General features: G+C 41.8%; 1 protein-coding gene across 1 annotated transcript; it reads right to left on the bottom strand.

Moving 5' to 3' along the window:
• Positions 1–412: 412 nt before the first annotated feature.
• Positions 413–19038, bottom strand: LOC115177527 (pituitary tumor-transforming gene 1 protein-interacting protein-like). The gene is made up of 7 exons (XM_029738401.1): positions 18748–19038; positions 18397–18443; positions 17572–17680; positions 9192–9300; positions 8157–8222; positions 5298–5344; positions 413–989 (listed from the first exon to the last, which is right to left on the bottom strand). The coding sequence occupies exons 1-7, from the start codon at positions 18860–18862 to the stop codon at positions 940–942; spliced, it is 543 nt and encodes a 180-aa protein (XP_029594261.1). The 5' UTR covers positions 18863–19038; the 3' UTR covers positions 413–939.
• Positions 19039–19388: the final 350 nt, after the last annotated feature.

Here is a 19388-nt window from a genome sequence, read left to right as displayed (position 1 = left end):
CATGGGAGCATTAATCATGCTGAAACAGGAAAGGGCCTTCCCCCAAACTGTTGCCACAAAGTTGGAAGCACAGAATCGTCTAGAATGTCATTGTATGCTGGAGCATTAAGATTTCCCTTCACTGAAACCAAGGGGCCTAGAATGAACAATGAAAAACAGCCCCAGACCATTATTCCTCCTCCACCAAACTTTAAAGTTGTCACTAAGCATTCAGGTAGGTAGCATGCACCTGGCATTCCCCTGGCATCCCCCAAACCCAGATTCATCTGCCAGACGGTGAGTGATTCATCACTCCAGAGAATGCGTTTCCACTGCTTTAGAGTCCAATGGCGGCGAGCCTTACACCACTCCAGGCGACGCTTGGCATTGCGCATGGTGATCTTAGGCTTGTTGTTAAGTCGTTAAAATTCTACATTAAAATAAACATTTTATTAGGAAATGTATTAGATTGAGCATAGATTATTATGTTCTTGGTTTATGAAATATATACAAAGCGCAAACGTAATCACAGATATTACAGTAATTTAAAACAAAGGCTCTTTAAATCAGATTTCACAAAAATACAAAGAATGTGCAGAAAGTTAAGAAGCTCCACTCAGTGCCCTGTCTCACACAGCAAACTAAATATTACAAACTTCCTCAAACTTCTTAATCGTGTGACAAATGTAACATTTTCTCAAACTGTAAATCATTTTCATTCAGAACCTAAAATGAATGAATATAAACTGCATTTAATAATTATAGGCAAAGGTTTGATTTAGATGAATCATGATGATAGACCGGTCTTGATATATAGGTGTTTGTGTGTCTCTCAGAGTAGGGCGTCTCTGCTCTCTAAGCTAAAACAGTCAGCAGGACAGGATGATAGTCAGTCCAAACAGGATGGAGCAGAGTAGAGCAGGGCCATCTGAACAACTTCTCTTCACACAGGTTTCTGGTTTACTCATTTTCAAACTTGCTGTATGGGTGGTCAGAGTCAGGGACAAGACCTGTAAAAACAAAGAGAGAGAGAAATAAAAAGGAGAGATGGGGAACATTAAAAAACAGTGATTAGAAGCTGTTGTGTTATGACTGGGCTGTGTAGGGGTTATACAGAGGCTGGCTAGAGCCTAGAGATCCTATTAAAAGTTCCAGAATGTGGTCAAAATGGCAACCATATTGGTCAGGGAAAAATCCAAAACGAGTCTAATTGGAATCAATGGCAGTAGAGGCATAATCCTGACTTTACATATGTAGGGGAAAAAAAGTATGGGACGTGATATCAGAAATTGTGTAATAAAATTGTCTACCTAAAATACTTTCATAATTATAAATAGAGTTTGTAATACAGTTTTTACAAATATTAGCAAACAGACCACAAATGTTTTGTTATCTTGGAAAATTATATTTGTATTTTTTTTTATTTAACTAGGCAAGTCAGTTAAGAACAAATTGTTATTTACATTGACGGCCTACACCCAAACCTGGACGACGCTGGGCCAATTGTGCGCTGCCCTATGCGTCTCCCAATCACGGCCGGATGTGATACAGCCTGGATTCAAACCAGGGACTGTAGTGACGCCTCTTACACTGAGATGCAGTGCCTTAGACCGCTGCGGCACTCGGGAACCCTAATGATACAATCAGTACCTTTTGCATTTACAACTTGTCTAAGACCCATCATCAACTGATATCAGCCAGTGTATGGATGTGGATTGACTGCATTGTTCGAATGGAATGTTGGCAAATTTGTTGTTAAGTTAAAACACTAATGGAATCATTCCTCTAAAACAGCCTGGCTAGCTAGCTAGCTAACAAACATACAGTGCAGATAAATTCTTCAAATTCATTATTTTACACAATATCTTATCACAGCACTGGCAAACCATGGTTGACCAACTCCCTGACAAAACGGCAAAAATGTATCCCATCATAAGAAGGTTCATGTCCATTGTAGTATTCTACACTGCTCAAAAAAATAAAGGGAACACTAAAATAACACATCCTAGATCTGAATGAATGAAATAATCTTATTAAATACTTTTTTCTTTACATAGTTGAATGTGCTGACATCAAAATCACACAAAAATAATCAATGGAAATCCAATTTATCAACCCATGGAGGTCTGGATTTGGAGTCACACTCAAAATTAAAGTGGAAAACCACACTACAGGCTGATCCAACTCTGATGTAATGTCCTTAAAACAAGTCAAAATGAGGCTCAGTAGTGTGTGTGGCCTCCACGTGCCTGTATGACCTCCCTACAACGCCTGGGCATGCTCCTGATGAGGTGGCGGATGGTCTCCTGAGGGATCTCCTCCCAGACCTGGACTAAAGCATCCGTCAACTCCTGGACAGTCTGTGGTGCAGCGTGGCGTTGGTGGATGGAGCGAGACATGATGTCCCAGATGTGCTCAATTGGATTCAGGTCTGGGGAACGGGCAGGCCAGTCCATAGCATCAATGCCTTCCTCTTGCAGGAACTGCTGACACACTCCAGCCACATGAGGTCTAGCATTGTCTTGCATTAGGAGGAACCCAGGGCCAACCGCACCAGCATATGGTCTCACAAGGGGTCTGAGGATCTCATCTCGGTACCTAATGGCAGTCAGGCTACCTCTGGCGAGCACATGGAGGGCTGTGCGGCCCCCTAAAGAAATGCCACCCCACACCATGACTGACCCACCGCCAAACCGGTCATGCTGGAGGATGTTGCAGGCAGCAGAACATTCTCCACGGCGTCTCCAGACTCTGTCACATGTGCTCAGTGTGAACCTGCTTTCATCTGTGAAGAGCACAGGGCGCCAGTGGCGAATTTGCCAATCTTGGTGTTCTCTGGCAAATGCCAAACGTCCTGCACGGTGTTGGGCTGTAAGCACAACCCCCACCTGTGGACGTCGGGCCCTCATACCACCCTCATGGAGTCTGTTTCTGACCATTTGAGCAGACACATGCACATTTGTGGCCTGCTGGAGGTCATTTTGCAGGGCTCTGGCAGTGCTCCTCCTGCTCCTCCTTGCACAAAGGCGGAGGTAGCGGTCCTGCTGCTGGGTTGTTGCCCTCCTACGGCCTCCTCCACATCTCCTGATGTACTGGCCTGTCTCCTGGTAGTGCCTCCATGCTCTGGACACTACGCTGACAGACACAGCAAACCTTCTTGCCACAGCTCGCATTGATGTGCCATCCTGCATGAGCTGCACTACCTGAGCCACTCGTGTGGGTTGTAGACTCCGTCTCATGTTACCACTAGAGTGAAAGCACCGCCAGCATTCAAAGTGACCAAAACATCAGCCAGGAAGCATAGGAACTGAGAAGTGGTCTGTGGTCAGAACCACTCCTTTATTGGGGGTGTCTTGCTAATTGCCTATAATTTCCACCTGTTGTCTATTCCATTTGCACAACAGCATGTGAAATGTATTGTCAATCAGTGTTGCTTCCTAAGTGGACAGTTTGATTTCACAGAAGTGTGATTTACTTGGAGTTACATTGTGTTGTTTAAGTGTTCCCTTTATTTTTTGAGCAGTGTATATAGTTACATTGTCTAGGGGTGGTACAGAGGCTGCCAAGGGGTGGTACAGAGGCTGCCAAGGGGTGGTACAGAGGCTGCCAAGGGGTGGTACAGAGGCTGCCAAGGGGTGGTACAGAGGCTGCCAAGATGGGAATGTGGTGCAGGTCACTAGGTGTTTGATCTCTGAGGATTGACTGAGTGAAAAGGCACACACAGGTAGAGATTTACACTGTGAGTCTGGTCCTCCTGAAATGCAACAGACGTTGAGTTGACTTCACTCAGACATTAAGCAGAACCTACTTGTTTGCACACACACACACACACACACACACACACACCTCGTTTGAGTAGCAGACAAATGCCAAGCGGTCCCTAATGTACATAGACTTCAGTTAGCAGGAGGCATGTGAAGGAGACCACCATCCATCACTCTGTCATATTGTCCATAAAGAAAATCACAATTGATGTGGAACTGCAACCAATAGTACAGAACCATGTTAACACATACACACCTCGAGAACGTGAAGGCAATGTATGGAAAGATCTCAAACTTGACAACGCATCAATAACAGAAATATTCACTATGAATATGGAGCAACGGGGGATCCTGTCTTTCTATCTGCTCTCTAGTCACTTTTCAGAGAGCTTTAGAGTTATGCTACCCCCTTCTCACACTTAACCAGAAGCAGATGTCTTCATACAACCCCCCCCTCCAGTCCCAGGGTCAGAGGCCTAGCATAGAGCAGAGGTCACAGTATCAGACCCCAGGGACACTCTACCCTGCTTGTCTCATAACTCCCATAATTCCTATAGACTGAAAAATGCCAGTGACTTTCCCAAAATGTCTAGGTTTTCCAAAAAACCTCCGTTGGATAATTCCTGGAATAAGCAGGAAGTCCGGGAATCCCACCCGCATTTCAGTCAACCTTGGGACTGACTGCAGTGCTCATATGTCCCATCATTCCTATTCACCCCAGGGAGCCCTCTGCCCTACAGACTGCTGGTCATTCCTAGTCACCTCACCCCTCTGCTCTCCCCACTCTCCTACTGTCTGACACACTGACTAAACCAGCTAACCGAGCCTTACGGGTTGTTACAGTATTCAGAATGAAGATATTACCTGAGACTGAGTTGGCCTGTGTGTTGTGCTGACCTGTACTAACATGCAGATGTTAATGAGATGCCCAGTATCTGACATCCAAAGTGTGATGCATCGTGTTAGAATTGATTTCGAGAGACTTGAGGTAGAGTAACCAATATGTGGGCTGCGTTGGCTTGCTTTGGGACACGTTCACTATGCTGAATAATGCATTCATGTGACCGAGGATGGAAATTCAATAAGCAACACCTTAGAAAATATGGAAATGGACGGCCCTATGGATAGAGGACAATGAATGCTGAACGCTCATCCCATCACACCCATGTAAAGTACATCAGGCCACAGAACAGTAAGAGGCTTGTAAATGTACAGTCTCAGAAGACTTTCATATCAGGTGAAGTAGACAAGGTCATTGGGTCAGGTTATATGAGGAGGTGTATCTTGGGTCTAATTGGTGTATCTAATTGCATAAGAGGTTAGAGGGACTTGGTTCATATCAGATACACAATAAGTTGCTGGTAAAAAGTTGAGACATACCACTGTATACATTTATGTAGTTCTGTCCTTGAGCTGTTCTGTCATGTTTCATGTTGTGTGTGGACCCCAGGAAGAGTAGCTGATGCTATGCAACAGTTAATGCGGATCCTAATAAAATAGCTCAAATAATGATATTATCGTAACTTCTATACATGTAGAGGGGGAGATACGTACCATACTTCTTGCGGATGTCATCATGCCTCACCTTCCTCTCCACCTTCCTGTCAGAGTAGAAGACAATGCTAGTCATGTTCTATCACACAGTAACAAGACAATAAGCAACACTGGAACATGTAATAACCAGCTAACAGAAGAACACAGCGCAGGATAATGAACAGTAGGAAATGAAGGATTTATAAAGTCTTTTCAGTCAGTACTTCTGGGCAATGAAGGAGATTGTGAATACAAGCCTCATACTATATAAACCACCAGTCAGTGAGCACTGTTACATGCACACAATTATTGTGGATAGTCAGATTAATACAATAGTTTGTTTTACACGTTGACATGTCTTGCAAGAAGAACGATTTCCCAAATAATCCTTACATTGACACATTTGAACGAGACATTTGATAAATGCAGAAAATCGCCAAACAAAATAAAATTCTACCACAGCGACCATGTTATTTTTTCAAAGCCTATTTGATTCTGAGGACATATAAAGTTTATATGTAAAAACAAACCGTTCAATTTTTCCTAACTCACTTCACTCGTGCATAAGAGGGAGGCTTGTGCTACCGGTGCTGGCACATGTGCAGATCAATTACACCGCTGGAACATGGATTAAGCTGTTTACATGCCCTAATAATTCCAGATTGCTTAGAAAAGCAGGTGTTATAGTCGGCGTATGCTTACTTCGATGTAGACCGTATGCTGATTAAGCTAAGCAGACTAAGGTGTTTACATGGCTATTGCCATACTTGGCCTACTGCCATAATCACTTTAATATCCAATTATTATTGTGCATGTAAACGTACTCAGTCAGTGGGTGTTTCTGCTAAACTTGTTACATGTTGTTTCCCACTGCCACTTTTAGCACCTCAGCTTTCTCACCAGTGACACTTCACAGTTCCTGCACCATACACCCCAGCCTCCTCAGAGGAGCCCCGCTTAATGGAAGAACTTTGCCCAAGCTGCAAATACCTTATCAAGTCAACTAATGGACTGCAGTGACTGCAGTAGTGGAAATATGAAATATGGATGTCAAAAGCAATCAATAACCAAAGTGGCATCTATATCTGTGCTCTACAAACCAAAAGTTGACTCCAGCCTCCATCTTGCTGAACAAAGCTGCCATGCCTTAGTGGCAGCATTAAGCCTTTAGACATCTGACATTATTTAAGGCGGCTTTAGTGTCATTGTTTACCTCCCCGTGGCCCCTGATAGAGGCTCGTAAACAACAAGACGCTGTGTTTTACACCGGCATTGCCAGCAGTAGGTGAAATACGAGCACAGGGCAGGCTGAGGCGCCTGCCACCCAGCCATCGCTCTAACTTTATGGAGGACACAAAGGAGGCAGGGAGGGGAGGTGGTTGTGATGGTTTTGTTGGCCCCTCCAGGGACGTAAATTCACTGGGTCCCAAAGTGGCAGTCCCACACAAAGACAGACAGTGTAAATCAATCTGGGCTCTTTAATGCCAGGTAGTGATCTGGGGAGCAGCAATCAGAGGAGGCAGGCAGGCTGACAACACAGGGAGCAGAGAGGAACAGAGAGGAGCAGAGGCTGTCCTGACCACCATCTGTCTCTCCCCCCCCCCTCTCAGCTGACTGACTCCCACATAACCATGCACCAAGGCAACAAGTGGGCGGGAGGAGGCAGGGAGAGTGACCGGAAGAAAATGAAAAAGAGCGAGAGGGATGAATACAAACTCAAAGACTCAAGTGCACTCTGTCTTTCTAAACTCGCTCTCTAACACTGTCTTAGACCTCCCTAAACCCCTTGGTTTGATAGGGAGTCAGGACAAACTTAACCTAAACCCTGTGTTATTTCAATGGGATATTCTCCAACATAAAGATACAGTAAGAGTCGGTGGAGTTTGGATGGTGGGGATGTGGTAACTTATGTCTGTTAAGTTGTTCTGTAGAACATTCCCCATCTGTGGCTCAGATGACAGAGGGCCCAGAGCTCTTAGCTGTGTCCTAACCTCTCCATCTGCAGACTCTGGGGACGTGCTGTAATCTCTCTAGAGGCTCCCTCCTCTCCCATGGTGCATAAAACAGGCCTGGGTCGTCTCTGTTCCCATCAGAACAGCAGGTCAGTACACCAACACAGACTATGGTGGTTTGATCCACATCAGGAACTGACTGAGTGAGTCTACTCTACATTCCCTGGCTTGATAGAAGAAAGGTTCAGAGGCTGGTTTAATTCAGAAACACACAGTGAGCCAAGACTCCCCAGTACACCACGCAGCATGTGACATGATAAACTTACTGTACCGACTGTCTTTCTGCATGACTGACTGCTCACCACGTTAAACAACACATCAAGCTATCCTCTGTGGACGACAGGCAGGAAAACATTTAAAGAAAGGCTGAAACATTTATGTAAAGGGGAGTGATTCAGTGTAGGAGGAAGTGTGGCTCAGAATCCCATTTCTACCACTACACTGTGTAGTAGCACGTTCTATATTTAAACACACACTGATCAAAGTGCAGCTGCTGAAGACTAAGAGCTGGAATCAGTGATTACAATCCTCTCGGTTGGTGTTTGGGGACACACACACACAGTATTTCTCCTGTGGACGGTGTTGCTTGAAGAGCCGCAGGCACAGCTCACCAACTGTTCAAATCCCCAACCCTGACAGTGAACGTCTCTATAGATCACCAGCAGCAGAGTAGAAAACTTTGAATCTGACCAGGTAGCTGTGGGAAGTGCTTTCCATCATTGAAACAGATACAAGCACCTCCCCAAAAATCTAAGCAACTAACAGTGTGGGCTCACACAAATCATTGTGTTGATAAAATGGTGCATCTTTTAGTAGTGGTTTGAAAGCCTTTGTGAAGCTGAGTGTGTGATAACTAATGAATACTTACCGTTCATCAGCACGCTGTCTGATCTCCTCTCTCCTCCTGGCAAACCTCTCCTCATCTCTGTCTGGCCTGGTGAGACACAGAGACACAGGCAGCGTTACAATCACCTTGAAACATCACATTTACAGACAGAGACACACCAGCACAGATTGGTCTGAGAACACACTTTCCTTGTACAGTATATGATATACTTTGTCTCCAAGTGGAAATGAGACTTAGTATTCCTTGTCAACAATAACACTGCAAGATCTGTTGTATAGAATGGCTGTTGCTGTTAACTTTGCATAGATGATGCCAACAAAAAGCAATCCTGTCATTCTGCTGCTTGTGTTTAACGCAAAAAGTGAGGCTGCTGTTGTGTAAGCTTGGAAAGGGGAGAGGTTCTGACAGGTGAGAGGTTCTGCTGGGGAGACGAGAGAGGTGTCATCTTTGTTAATTGGATGCAATCTTAAAATGGAACAAATTATGCCAATATATGCAGAGGCCTTCCAATGATTGGGAGGTGAGAAATATGAACTGTGTGGAACTTCATTTTGGACAGACATGTTGTTTCATCTTCACAGCCTTCATGTTTAGTTAGGATAGATGATTGAGATGCACAGAGCGGCTGCATTTAAATGGCTGCCAATCAGGGTGTCAGGCCAGCAAGCATTTGATTGACATGCCGTTTTAAAACATTCCACTTTGTAATGACAGTTTCTTCTTCCTCCCTCCTAGCGTCGCATAACAAGCAGGGCAGGATCAGCATCCAGCACTGCACCTACCTGTTTTAATAAAAGGGTATAACCACTGTACATGGATGGTGCATGTTAATAGAGATCTGCATTTTGAATAATCTGATGCTGGATGCAACAAAGGATATGCAGAATATCAGCACAAATATGAGTAGTCTGAGGTATTGAAAGACATAGTTATTAGTGTGGAGGTTTTCCTAGGATTATGAACAAGACCGACTGATAAAACCCTTGCCATTCTTTGCAAGTATGCCTTAATATTAGGCTAGACAGGGCAATTCGGTGACATCACTTCCTGTCTTACCCCGATTGATGTTTCTTGCAGCAACAGCAGCAGCAGCAACAGACTGTGATGCTGATGATGATGGTCCCACCTAACACTGCCATGGCGATGATCAGAGCCTCGAAGTTCACTGGAACAGAGAAAAGGTCAAGGGTCAAAATATGAACAAATAACAACATGCTTCAAAGTTATTTGACTTAAGTGAATTTCACAACAAACTATCCTTTATCAAGGATGAAGAGAACATTTCATTATTTGATTTGATTCTCTTTTAGTCCCCATTTGGACTAATCTTCCAGGAGTCCTTAAACATTAAAATACAATTTATATACAAACACATTTCACATATAACACACTATTACAAACGTACATAGTATACTAACATAATGAACCAATAAATACTCAAATCTAAAAAAATATTGATTCTTCATCTACTGTAATCCCACAACATTTCTGTGTATTATATTTAAATCATTTTAAAATATGTTTAAATTTATATATTGAAAGGTTTCTGATTTGCTCAGTTAATTTATTCCATTTCTTTATTGCTCTAAATCGAAATGTTCTTTTGCCCATTTCTCTTTTCTGTCTGGATAACGCATAGATGGTGGACAATCTATTCCTAGTATTTACGGAATGTCTGTCTCTTACCAACTGATTACCGTTGTGAATAGAACTTGGCTGTTTTAAATGATGTATATGAAATAAAATAAGCATGTTTTTTTCAATTATCTTGTTGATTGATGACCAACAAAGAACATTGCGCATGACTGCAACAGAAGAACCATATCTCCACCGTAAAACAATCCTTGCTGCTTTGTTCTGTGCAATCTGCAGCCTCCTAACTTCACTTGATGATGCATTTCCCCAGACCACAGAACAGTAGTTCACCTGACTCTCAATTAATGCTTGGGTTATTTGCTTAAGAATTTTTCCTGGAAAATATGTAGCTATCCTTCTGATTATACATGCTGTTTTAATATATATATATATTTTTACATAGATTAGTTATTTGAGACGACCATGATAAGCAGTTGTCTAGCTGCACTCCCAATAGTTTGGTTTCTGCCACTTCTTCAATTTGTACTCCTCCCATACTTAATTGTATCCCATGCTGTTTTGGCCTTTTCCTAGTGGAACAGACCAACATAACTTTGGTTTTCTTGGTGTTTAAAACAAGTTTGTTCTGGCAAACCCACTCCCTGATATTCTCCAAATCTCATTGTAAAGCTTGCTGTACCTGTTGAACCGATTGTCTTGCTGCATAAATTGTAGTATCATCTGCAAATATAGTAGCTTGAGTTTCAGCTAAGGCATAGGGAAGGTTGTTGGTATATATTACATAAAGAAGTGGTCCAAGGCAGCTGCCCTGCGGTATTCCACAGTTTAACACGAGGGGAAGAAAATGAACCATTGATATAAGTGGACTGTTTCCTGTCAGTTAGATATGACTGTACCCAATTCAATGCTACCTCCTTAAAACCATAATGCATTAATTTTGTCAAAATTATTTCATGATCCACTAAATCAAATGCTGCACTGAAATCTAAAAATAGTACACCCACAAACTTGCCTTTATCCATAGCATTGAGCCAGTGGTCAGTCATGTCAACCAATGCAGTGGTAATGGAATGGTTTTTGCGACAAGTATGATGATTGGCTGTAATCAGATCATTATTTTCCATGTACTCCCATATTTGTTTACTCACAATACCCTCCATTATCTTACTGAGTGTAAGGAGTAGACTAATTGGTCGACTATTGGCAGGAGTAATGGGTTCTTTGCAGTCTTTCGGACTAGGACACAGTTTTGCATGCTTCCATACATTTGCAAACATCCCCTTTTCCAGTGACCAATTAAATATGTATCTCAGTGGAACTGCAATCTGGGGAGCAGCACAGCAAAGCAAAAAATTGTCCATAAGGTCATAACCTGTAGATTTCCCATCAGGTAATGACTTCAATAGGTTTAACACCTACTCCACTGACACCGTTTGCAGACTAAAAGAGCAGATCTTGTTGCTCATAATATGATCATCAATCCATTGGGCAATAGCTTGTTTGGAAGAATGTATGTTTACATTGTTGTTCAGTAAATTCATTTTCTTTGTAAAAAAAATAAATAAATAATCAGCAAAATTGGCAATATCAACTGGTTTTGTTATTCTTCTCCCATCAACCTCCACACTAGATGGGCATGACGAGATAGATGTACCAAGTAAGCCCTTAACTGTGTTCCATACCTTTTTATAATAATTTTTCTAATCAATAAAAGCGATTGAATTTAACTGCATACTTACGCAATGTTCTATAATTCTGTTCATCAATTTCTAATTTTGACTTGGCTGCTAAGAATTTTGACATATTTCTTTAAGAAAAAGCCTTACCCAGTTCATCATCAATCCATGGAGATGGACGAGCACCAACTGTACTCTTTCTTATAGGGACATGATGGTCCATTACTTCAGTGAGCAAATCAATAAAACATTCTGTAGCGCGATTTAAATCATCCTCTAGATAAATCAGCTCCAAATCATTTCGAAATAGCTCATGATTAAATGTTTTAAAATTTCTCTTGACCACAATCCTAGGGGGTTTCTTTGGAACCTTGGTGTTCATGGTTATGGTCACAGTATTATGGTCTGTCCATCCCACTGGAATTGATGTGGCTTTTAAGCATTGCAATGGTATATTACAGAAAATCTGATAAATGCATGTGTCTGAACGATGACCCAACTTAATTGATGATCTAGTAGTATCATTAACCATTTGTTTCAAACCACAGTTCTCCGCATATCTCATCAATTTTGTTCTATTCTAATTATTGTGATCCTTCCAATTTATATTAAAAATCACCCAAGATAAATACATCTCTGTTACTATCTGTAGCCTGGTCAAACCCAGTACATAAGTCATCCAGATAGGACACCTTAGAGCTAGGAGGTCTATCCACACATCCCACCAATATGGCTGCCTGGTGAGGCAGATGTACCTGAGCGTATAGTGCCTCTACTTGACATACATTAAGGTCATCCCTCCTCTTAAAAGGTATATGATTCTGAATATACAGTGCTACACCCGCACCATTCCTATTCCTGTCCCTTCTAAGTAGACTATATCTATGAATGTTAATTTGCCCATCATTTACAGATGCATCTAAATGCGTTTCGGTCAAAGCCAAAATATGAATATTATTTATGTTGACCAAGTTAAAAACCTCATGTATTTTGTTAGGAAGGCTACATACATTAACCTGAGCTATATGCAACCCTTTCCTTATCAAGTGGAGATCAATAGAGCATGTATTCGTTAAGGTTGAAGTTGTCATGATACACTACAACACACAAACTCAAATTTGAACATTAAATCAAAATAGCCAGGGAGTTACTCTAGAGTCCCGATACAATTGCCCGTTGATATAAAGTTTCAGGCAACGTTTTTCCTTCATGATGGGATATAGTTTTTTTCTCCTTTCATTGATCTCGGTGGGGAAGTGATCATTCATTCCAAAATCAGTGTTTCTGAGTTCTCTGCCCATGTTCTTCGTCATTTCATTTTGCTTAAATTTGCCAAAACATGCAATAATAGCCCGTGGCCTATTTCCAGAGGCCTTACCTATTCTATGGACTCTGGAGAAAGTGACATTACGCACAACATCAGTGGGCAGTTTTAGTTGAGTTGACATAAAGTCTCGGACTGTGTCCTCACAGCCTCTGCTGTTGCCATTCTCCGGTATCCCTGAAAATATTAGATTGTCCCGCATTGATCGACACTGTACATCAAGCAAGGTTTCTTTAAGTTGTTTGTTCTCCCTTTGTACCACCTCCACCTTGCTATGAATAGAGTCTACAGTACCTTTTTCAGCGCCGTGTTCTTTCCTTAGATCATCAATCTGGCGTTGGCTGAATTCTAGACTAGCACATAATGCATTGATGTCCTCTCGTAATATATCCAAGATACCAAGTTCGGCAAGCCTTTCATTGATGATTTTAACAAGTCAACATCCATATCTGTAAACCTCTCCCCACTCGCGCCCTCTTACTAGGGGATGGTTTGGTTCCATCGTTGATACCTATTGGCCAACCTGGTTTTGGTTTGTTTTGTTGATTGGGTTGGTTGTCCTTAACAATGCTTGAGTCCTCCGAAGCCAGCGACATGTTTCTAAGAGTTTGTAAGTATCAGAGTTAAACACACAAACATATTGTTCAGCCGCAACTGCGGGGCCTAGCGACTGCTAGATGCTATGTTGATGTAACATGCCACTGTATGTTTTCCTCCAAGCATCCCAGCTCTAAAAATGTCTATTCATTGACTTATTATGAGACCATAAGTGGAAAAAAATACCCCCCCCTCCAAAAAAAATGCAGGAAATAGAAAAATAATTAGTTACAGTTATAGTCACTGTTGCGTCACCAACCACCAAACAGGAAATGGGCTGTCTTCATCATTCTAGATTGCAGCCGATAATGTGATTATGCATTTATTCTATCAATATGTAGGTATATGACTAATAAACCCATGAGGAATCAAACAGATCCAAATGAGGGGTGCAGACTGCACTGATGCTGATTGGTTGAGCAAGTCAGATATGCAGTATTATTTAATAAGCCTGAGCAATACCAGCCTGTGATTGAGCGATATGAAAAACTCAGTTTGGCACTCAGACTACTAATTCAACAATGCACCTTTGTTAGACAATACTGCCACCAGCTGGTGTGTTTTTCAAATTACAAGTGGGGTTTTATGCCAAGATTTTTTGTACTTGCTCGATTTGGTTTGGACAAAAGAAATGTTGGTCAAGAATTGTAGCATAATATTCTTCTTACCTTTAGGTTTTGAATGCACGAGTCACAAGTTGAGAAGGCTTTTTAAACTGATTAGTAACTAGTTTGGACGAAGATGGTTGTTTCCAGATTCTCATGTCATAAAACATTGTATTCTCAATTAAATATGCCAATATTTGTGGCAGGGAGATTTTTTTACAAAACAAAATGAAAAGATCTCTTCTTTAATTATTCAAATGATTATAATACTGTGGAATGTATGTTATTCCTTAGTATCTAGCCCTGGTATCTAACCTCATGCTCAGAAACCAGCCAGACACCCCATGCTGTTGTCATCTGTGGCCCAGAGGCCTGTGATCAGAAGCCCAGCAGGCAGCTCCAGCAGGCAGCCCCAGTGTGTGTGTGTGTGTGTGTGTTTATGTGGATCAGTCAGTGGGGTGGCTCTAATCAACACAGAACAGCCAGAGGGGGCAGGCTGGCTGACAGACATCTACTAGGCCTGAACGAGCCACAGCCTGTTCACCCCGCTACCATCTAGAAGGCGGAGACAATACAGGTGCATCAAAGCTGGGATCGAGAGACTGAAAAACAGCTTCTATCTCCAGGCCATCAGACTGTCAAATAGTCACCACTAGCCGACCTCCGCCCGGGTACCTACCCTGAACCTTAGTCACTGTTACTTGCCAGCTACCACTAAGTACTCTACCTTGCACCTTAGAGACTGCTGCCCTATGTACATAGTCAATGAACACTGGTCACTTTAATCATGTTCACATACTGCACACGTGGATTGTACAATATTTGCACATTATTCTTTAAAAAAAAATTATTCAAGCTCTGTTAAGTTGGTTGTTGATCATTGCTAGACAGCCATAAGATTTAAGCCGATTTAAGTGAAAGCTGTAACTGGGCCACTCAGGAACATTCAATGTTGGCTTGGTAAGCAACTCCAGTGTACACTGAGTGTATAAAACATTAGGAATACCTGCTCTTTCTATGACATAGTCCGACCGGGTGAAAGCTATGATCCCTTATTGATGTGACTTGTTAAATCCACTTCAATCAGTGTAGATGAAGAGGAGACGACAGATTAAAGAAGGATTTTTAAGCCTCGAGACTATTGGAGACATGGATGGTGTATGTGTACTATTCAGAGGGTGAATGGACAAGACAAAAGACTTAAGTGCTTTTGAACAGGGTATGGTAGTAGCTGCCAGGCGACCGGTTTGTGTCAACAACTGCAACACTGCTGGTTTTTTCTTCTTCATGCTCAACAGTTTCCTGTGTGAATCAAGAGTGGTCCATCAGCCAAAGGACATCCAGCCAACTCGACACCTGTGGGAAGCATCTGAGTCAACATGGTCCAGCATTCCTGTGGAACGCTTTCGAAACCTTGTAGAGTCCATGCACAGACTAATTGAGGCTGTTCTGAGAGGAAACAGGGGGTTGTTCCTAATGTTTTAGGAAGGTGTTGTTCATAATGTTTTCTACACTCAGTGTGTTTTAGGTTATTGTCTTGCTGAAAGGTGAATTTATATCCTAGTGTCTGGTGGAAACCGACAGACAGGGTTTCTTCTAGGATTTTGTCTGTGCTTAGCTCCATTCCGTTTATTTTTTTTATCCTGAAAAACTGACCCAGCCTTAACGATTACAAGCATACCCTTAACATGATGCAGCTACCACTATGCTTGAAAATATGGAGTGGTACTCAGCAATGTGTTGTACTGGGTTTGCCCCAAACATAACACTTTGCATTCAGGGCAAAACGTGAATTGCTTTGCCACATTTCTTTCACTATTACTTTGGCGCCTTGTTACAAACACAATGCATATTTTTTAAGATTTTTATTCTGTAAAGACTTCCTTCTTTTCACTCTGTCAATTAGGACAGTATAACAGCATACTGTACAATGTTGTTGATCCATACTCAGTTTTCCTATCACAGCCATTAAACCCTAACTGTTTTAAAGTCACTGAACAGTTTCCAACGTCTCAGGCAACTGAGTTAGGAAGGACTCCTGTATCTTTATAGTGACTGGGTATGTTGATACACCACCGAAAGTGTAATTAATAACTTCAAGTTCAAAAAGGATATTCAATGTCTGCTTTTTATTTTATTTTGACCCATCTACCAATAGGTGCCCTTCTTTGCGAGGCATTGGAAAATCGCCCTGTTTTTTGTGGTTGAATCTGTGTTTGAAAGTCACTGCTCGATTGAGAGACCATACAGATAATTGCATGTGTGCAGTACCGAGATGAGGTGGTCATTCAAAAAACAGGTTAAACACTATAATTACACTTTGACATTATGGGGTATTGTGTGTAGGCCAGTGACAAACAACCAAACGTAGAAAAGTCAAGAGATGTGAATACTTTCTCAGCAGCCAGTTTATTAGGAACACCACCGAGTTCACGAAAATGGATCGCTCCTACAGACAGTGAGCCACATGGCAGTGGCTTACTATATAAAGCAGGCAGACAGGCAGAGGCATTCCGTTACTGTTCGAACATTAAAATGGGAAAAACTAGTGACCTAAGCGACTTTGAGCTTGGTATGATCGTCAGTGCCAAGCACACCCTTTTCCAGTATCTCAGAAACACACAGCAGTGTTTAGGGTTTACCGAGAATAGTGCGACAAAAAAAACATCCAGTCAGTGGTAGTCCTGTGGGCGAAAACAGCTTGTTGATGAGAGAGGTCAAAGAAGAATGGCAAGAATTGTGCAAGCTAACAGGCGGGCCACAAATAATGGGACAGTTCAAAAGTTGTGTGCAGAACTTGTCAGTCCTTGTCAGGGATGGGCTATTGCAGTAGACAACCACACCGGGTTCCACTCCTATCAGCTAAAAACAAGAAGAAGCGGCTCCAGTGGGCACACGATCAGTACATGGTTCATCCTGCACAGCGTCAACGGTATAGGCTGGTGGTGATGTAATGGTTTGGGGAAAGCTTTCCTGGCACACGTTAGGTCCTGTGATACCAATTGAGCAACATTTGAACACCACACCCTGTAAAATCCATGGACCAAAGAATTCAGGATGTTCTGTATGCAAAGGGTGGGGGGGGTCCAACCCAGTGCTAGATGGGTGTACCTTATAAACTGGCCACTGAATGTATATATTTATATTCCAGACTCAGACATTGCTCATTCTGATACTTCTTAATTTCTTTATTTTGGGGGATTTGTGTGTATTGTTTTGTATTGTTAGGTATTACTGCACTTTTGGAACAAGAAACATAAGCAATTCGCTGCAGCTGCAATAAAACCTGCAAAATATGTGTATGCGACCAATAAAATTTGATTATGAACTATGCCAACAAGGCTCCACCATTCACATTCAGATGTACTATTATGTATTAATCTGACTGTTGCTATATTGACCTGAACAGACACCCAACAAAGCATGTGGCCCGCCATGGGCTGATGTGGGTACAGGGCAGGCTTTTGTTCTAGCAAAGCAGTAACACACTTGATTACACTAATCCATGTCTAAATCGAACACAACAATAAGTTGATTAGTACAATCAGGTGTGTTCTTGCTTGGGTGGGACTAAAGCCTGCACCCACATCAGGTCGTCTAACGGGAGGTCCCATCATGTAAAACTTAATTTCACTCACCCCAACACATTCCCCATCGTGCCTGTGACAGTTTACACACTGCAGGTGGAGGCAGAATGTAGCTCACTGGGTAGTCTGTGCACGTGTAGTTGGTCATGCACCACAGGCACTGAGAAAAGACACTCATCATTAGCCTACTACTTCAATTCTCAAAGACGTGATATGTGCAGGATCACCTATTCCCAGCCTTCACCCATGTCCTTGACTGTGTCCATCATTTATTAATATTACTGATGGGGGGTGGGGAATTGAAAATTGCATATCAAGATATTATTTTTGACGATATATCATATTGCATTGTTTTCACAATATCACTATATTACTTTTGAACAAGTTGGCTGTATCTACACCAAAACTCCAGTATTTTTCCTTCAAAGTGTTTTTTCCATCTTTTTAAATTGGTAGCCAATTTGTTTACAGCACTTTTATTTCGATGACTGATCAAAACTTGTTTTCTCATGGCTCTCTCTTGTCCCTCTGCAGCAGACATACGGTGCGCAATATGTTTGGAACATCAAATCGCAATACATATGGAATAATGAGAATCACAATATATATCGTATCGGCATCTAAGTATCGTGATAATATCGTATGGTGAGGTCCCTCGCAATTCTCTGCCTTTATTTATTGAGTAACTTAAATGGATTCAGACATTACTTTCAATGATGTGACTCTTGTACAAAATGGTACACATTGACTAATATATATATATATATATATATATATATATAGTTTTCTTGAACATAGCCTGAGTGCTATAGTTAGTAGCAAGACTATAATGTATATGCTTTACAAATAGGAAGTGTTACATAATATTCTGCTTACCTTTGGGTGTTGAACGCATGAGTCACAAGTTGAGAAGGCTTTGCAAGCTGAAATGAAATGTGTGTTCTTATTTGAATTCAGTAAGTCTTAGCTGTGCCATGCTTAAAACTAGGCTAAATCACCATACTGTCTACAATTGTGCATGTCACACCAACTCAAAGTTGATGATTTTGGCTAACCTAGCAAGCTAACGTTAGCTGATGACGCATTTCAGTTGTAGTTAGCTAGCTAGCCATCGAGACCTTACAAGCGACATATGGCAAACAAACAAATAAATGAAACGAGCAACGACAACACTGAATCATGCTGTTGATACATTTCGTAACCAAAAATGTAGGAATAGTATCTTACAATTCAATGGCGTTGGCGTAGTACTAGTGTGACAGTCTGCTCGGCTCACGAGGATACAGGCAACGGCCACAACAACAAGCATTGAGCGCATGATTCCTCTCTCTGTTTTATTCATGTTATGATGCTGTTTTGAATGACTCTAGCTACACGTTCACTTTCTAAAACAAGCAAAAACGTAACTCCTGGAGTTGTCAAGACCAAGCTAGGAAATCTAAACAAACGACAGAGTTAGTTCCTGGTTCTCCCCTTAGGTTGAAGATACTTTTCAAAAGGATGAAGAAGAACTTTTCAAAAGGATGAAGAAGAACATACTGACACCTACTGCAGTGCAGGGCGCAGTACAAGCGAGAGTGCTCACATTATCCACCAGGTTGCAGTACAACACCATCAGTCTGGTACCTGCAGAGGAATAAAATATGAATTGCATTTGTCATAGAAATAGTCAGGGTAACTATCAAACCAGTTTCCCATTGAGACCTCACGGGGGTGAGATCTCATTTCCGTCGTCAGATTTAATATGATTCTATGTAGTTAGACTCCATGCCAATAAAGCCTTTTGGATGTAATTTAATTGAGAGAGATAAAGGTCATATGTATCTAATTCGAGTCTAATCTGGGTGACCTTCCCACCTTGCACGCAT

The sequence above is a fragment of the Salmo trutta genome, chromosome 37 (genome assembly GCF_901001165.1).
Source record: "Salmo trutta chromosome 37, fSalTru1.1, whole genome shotgun sequence".
In the NCBI taxonomy this organism is placed as follows: Eukaryota; Metazoa; Chordata; class Actinopteri; order Salmoniformes; family Salmonidae; genus Salmo; species Salmo trutta.
Note: the sequence above shows the minus strand (reverse complement) of the source record. Positions and strands in the feature narration are given on the sequence as shown.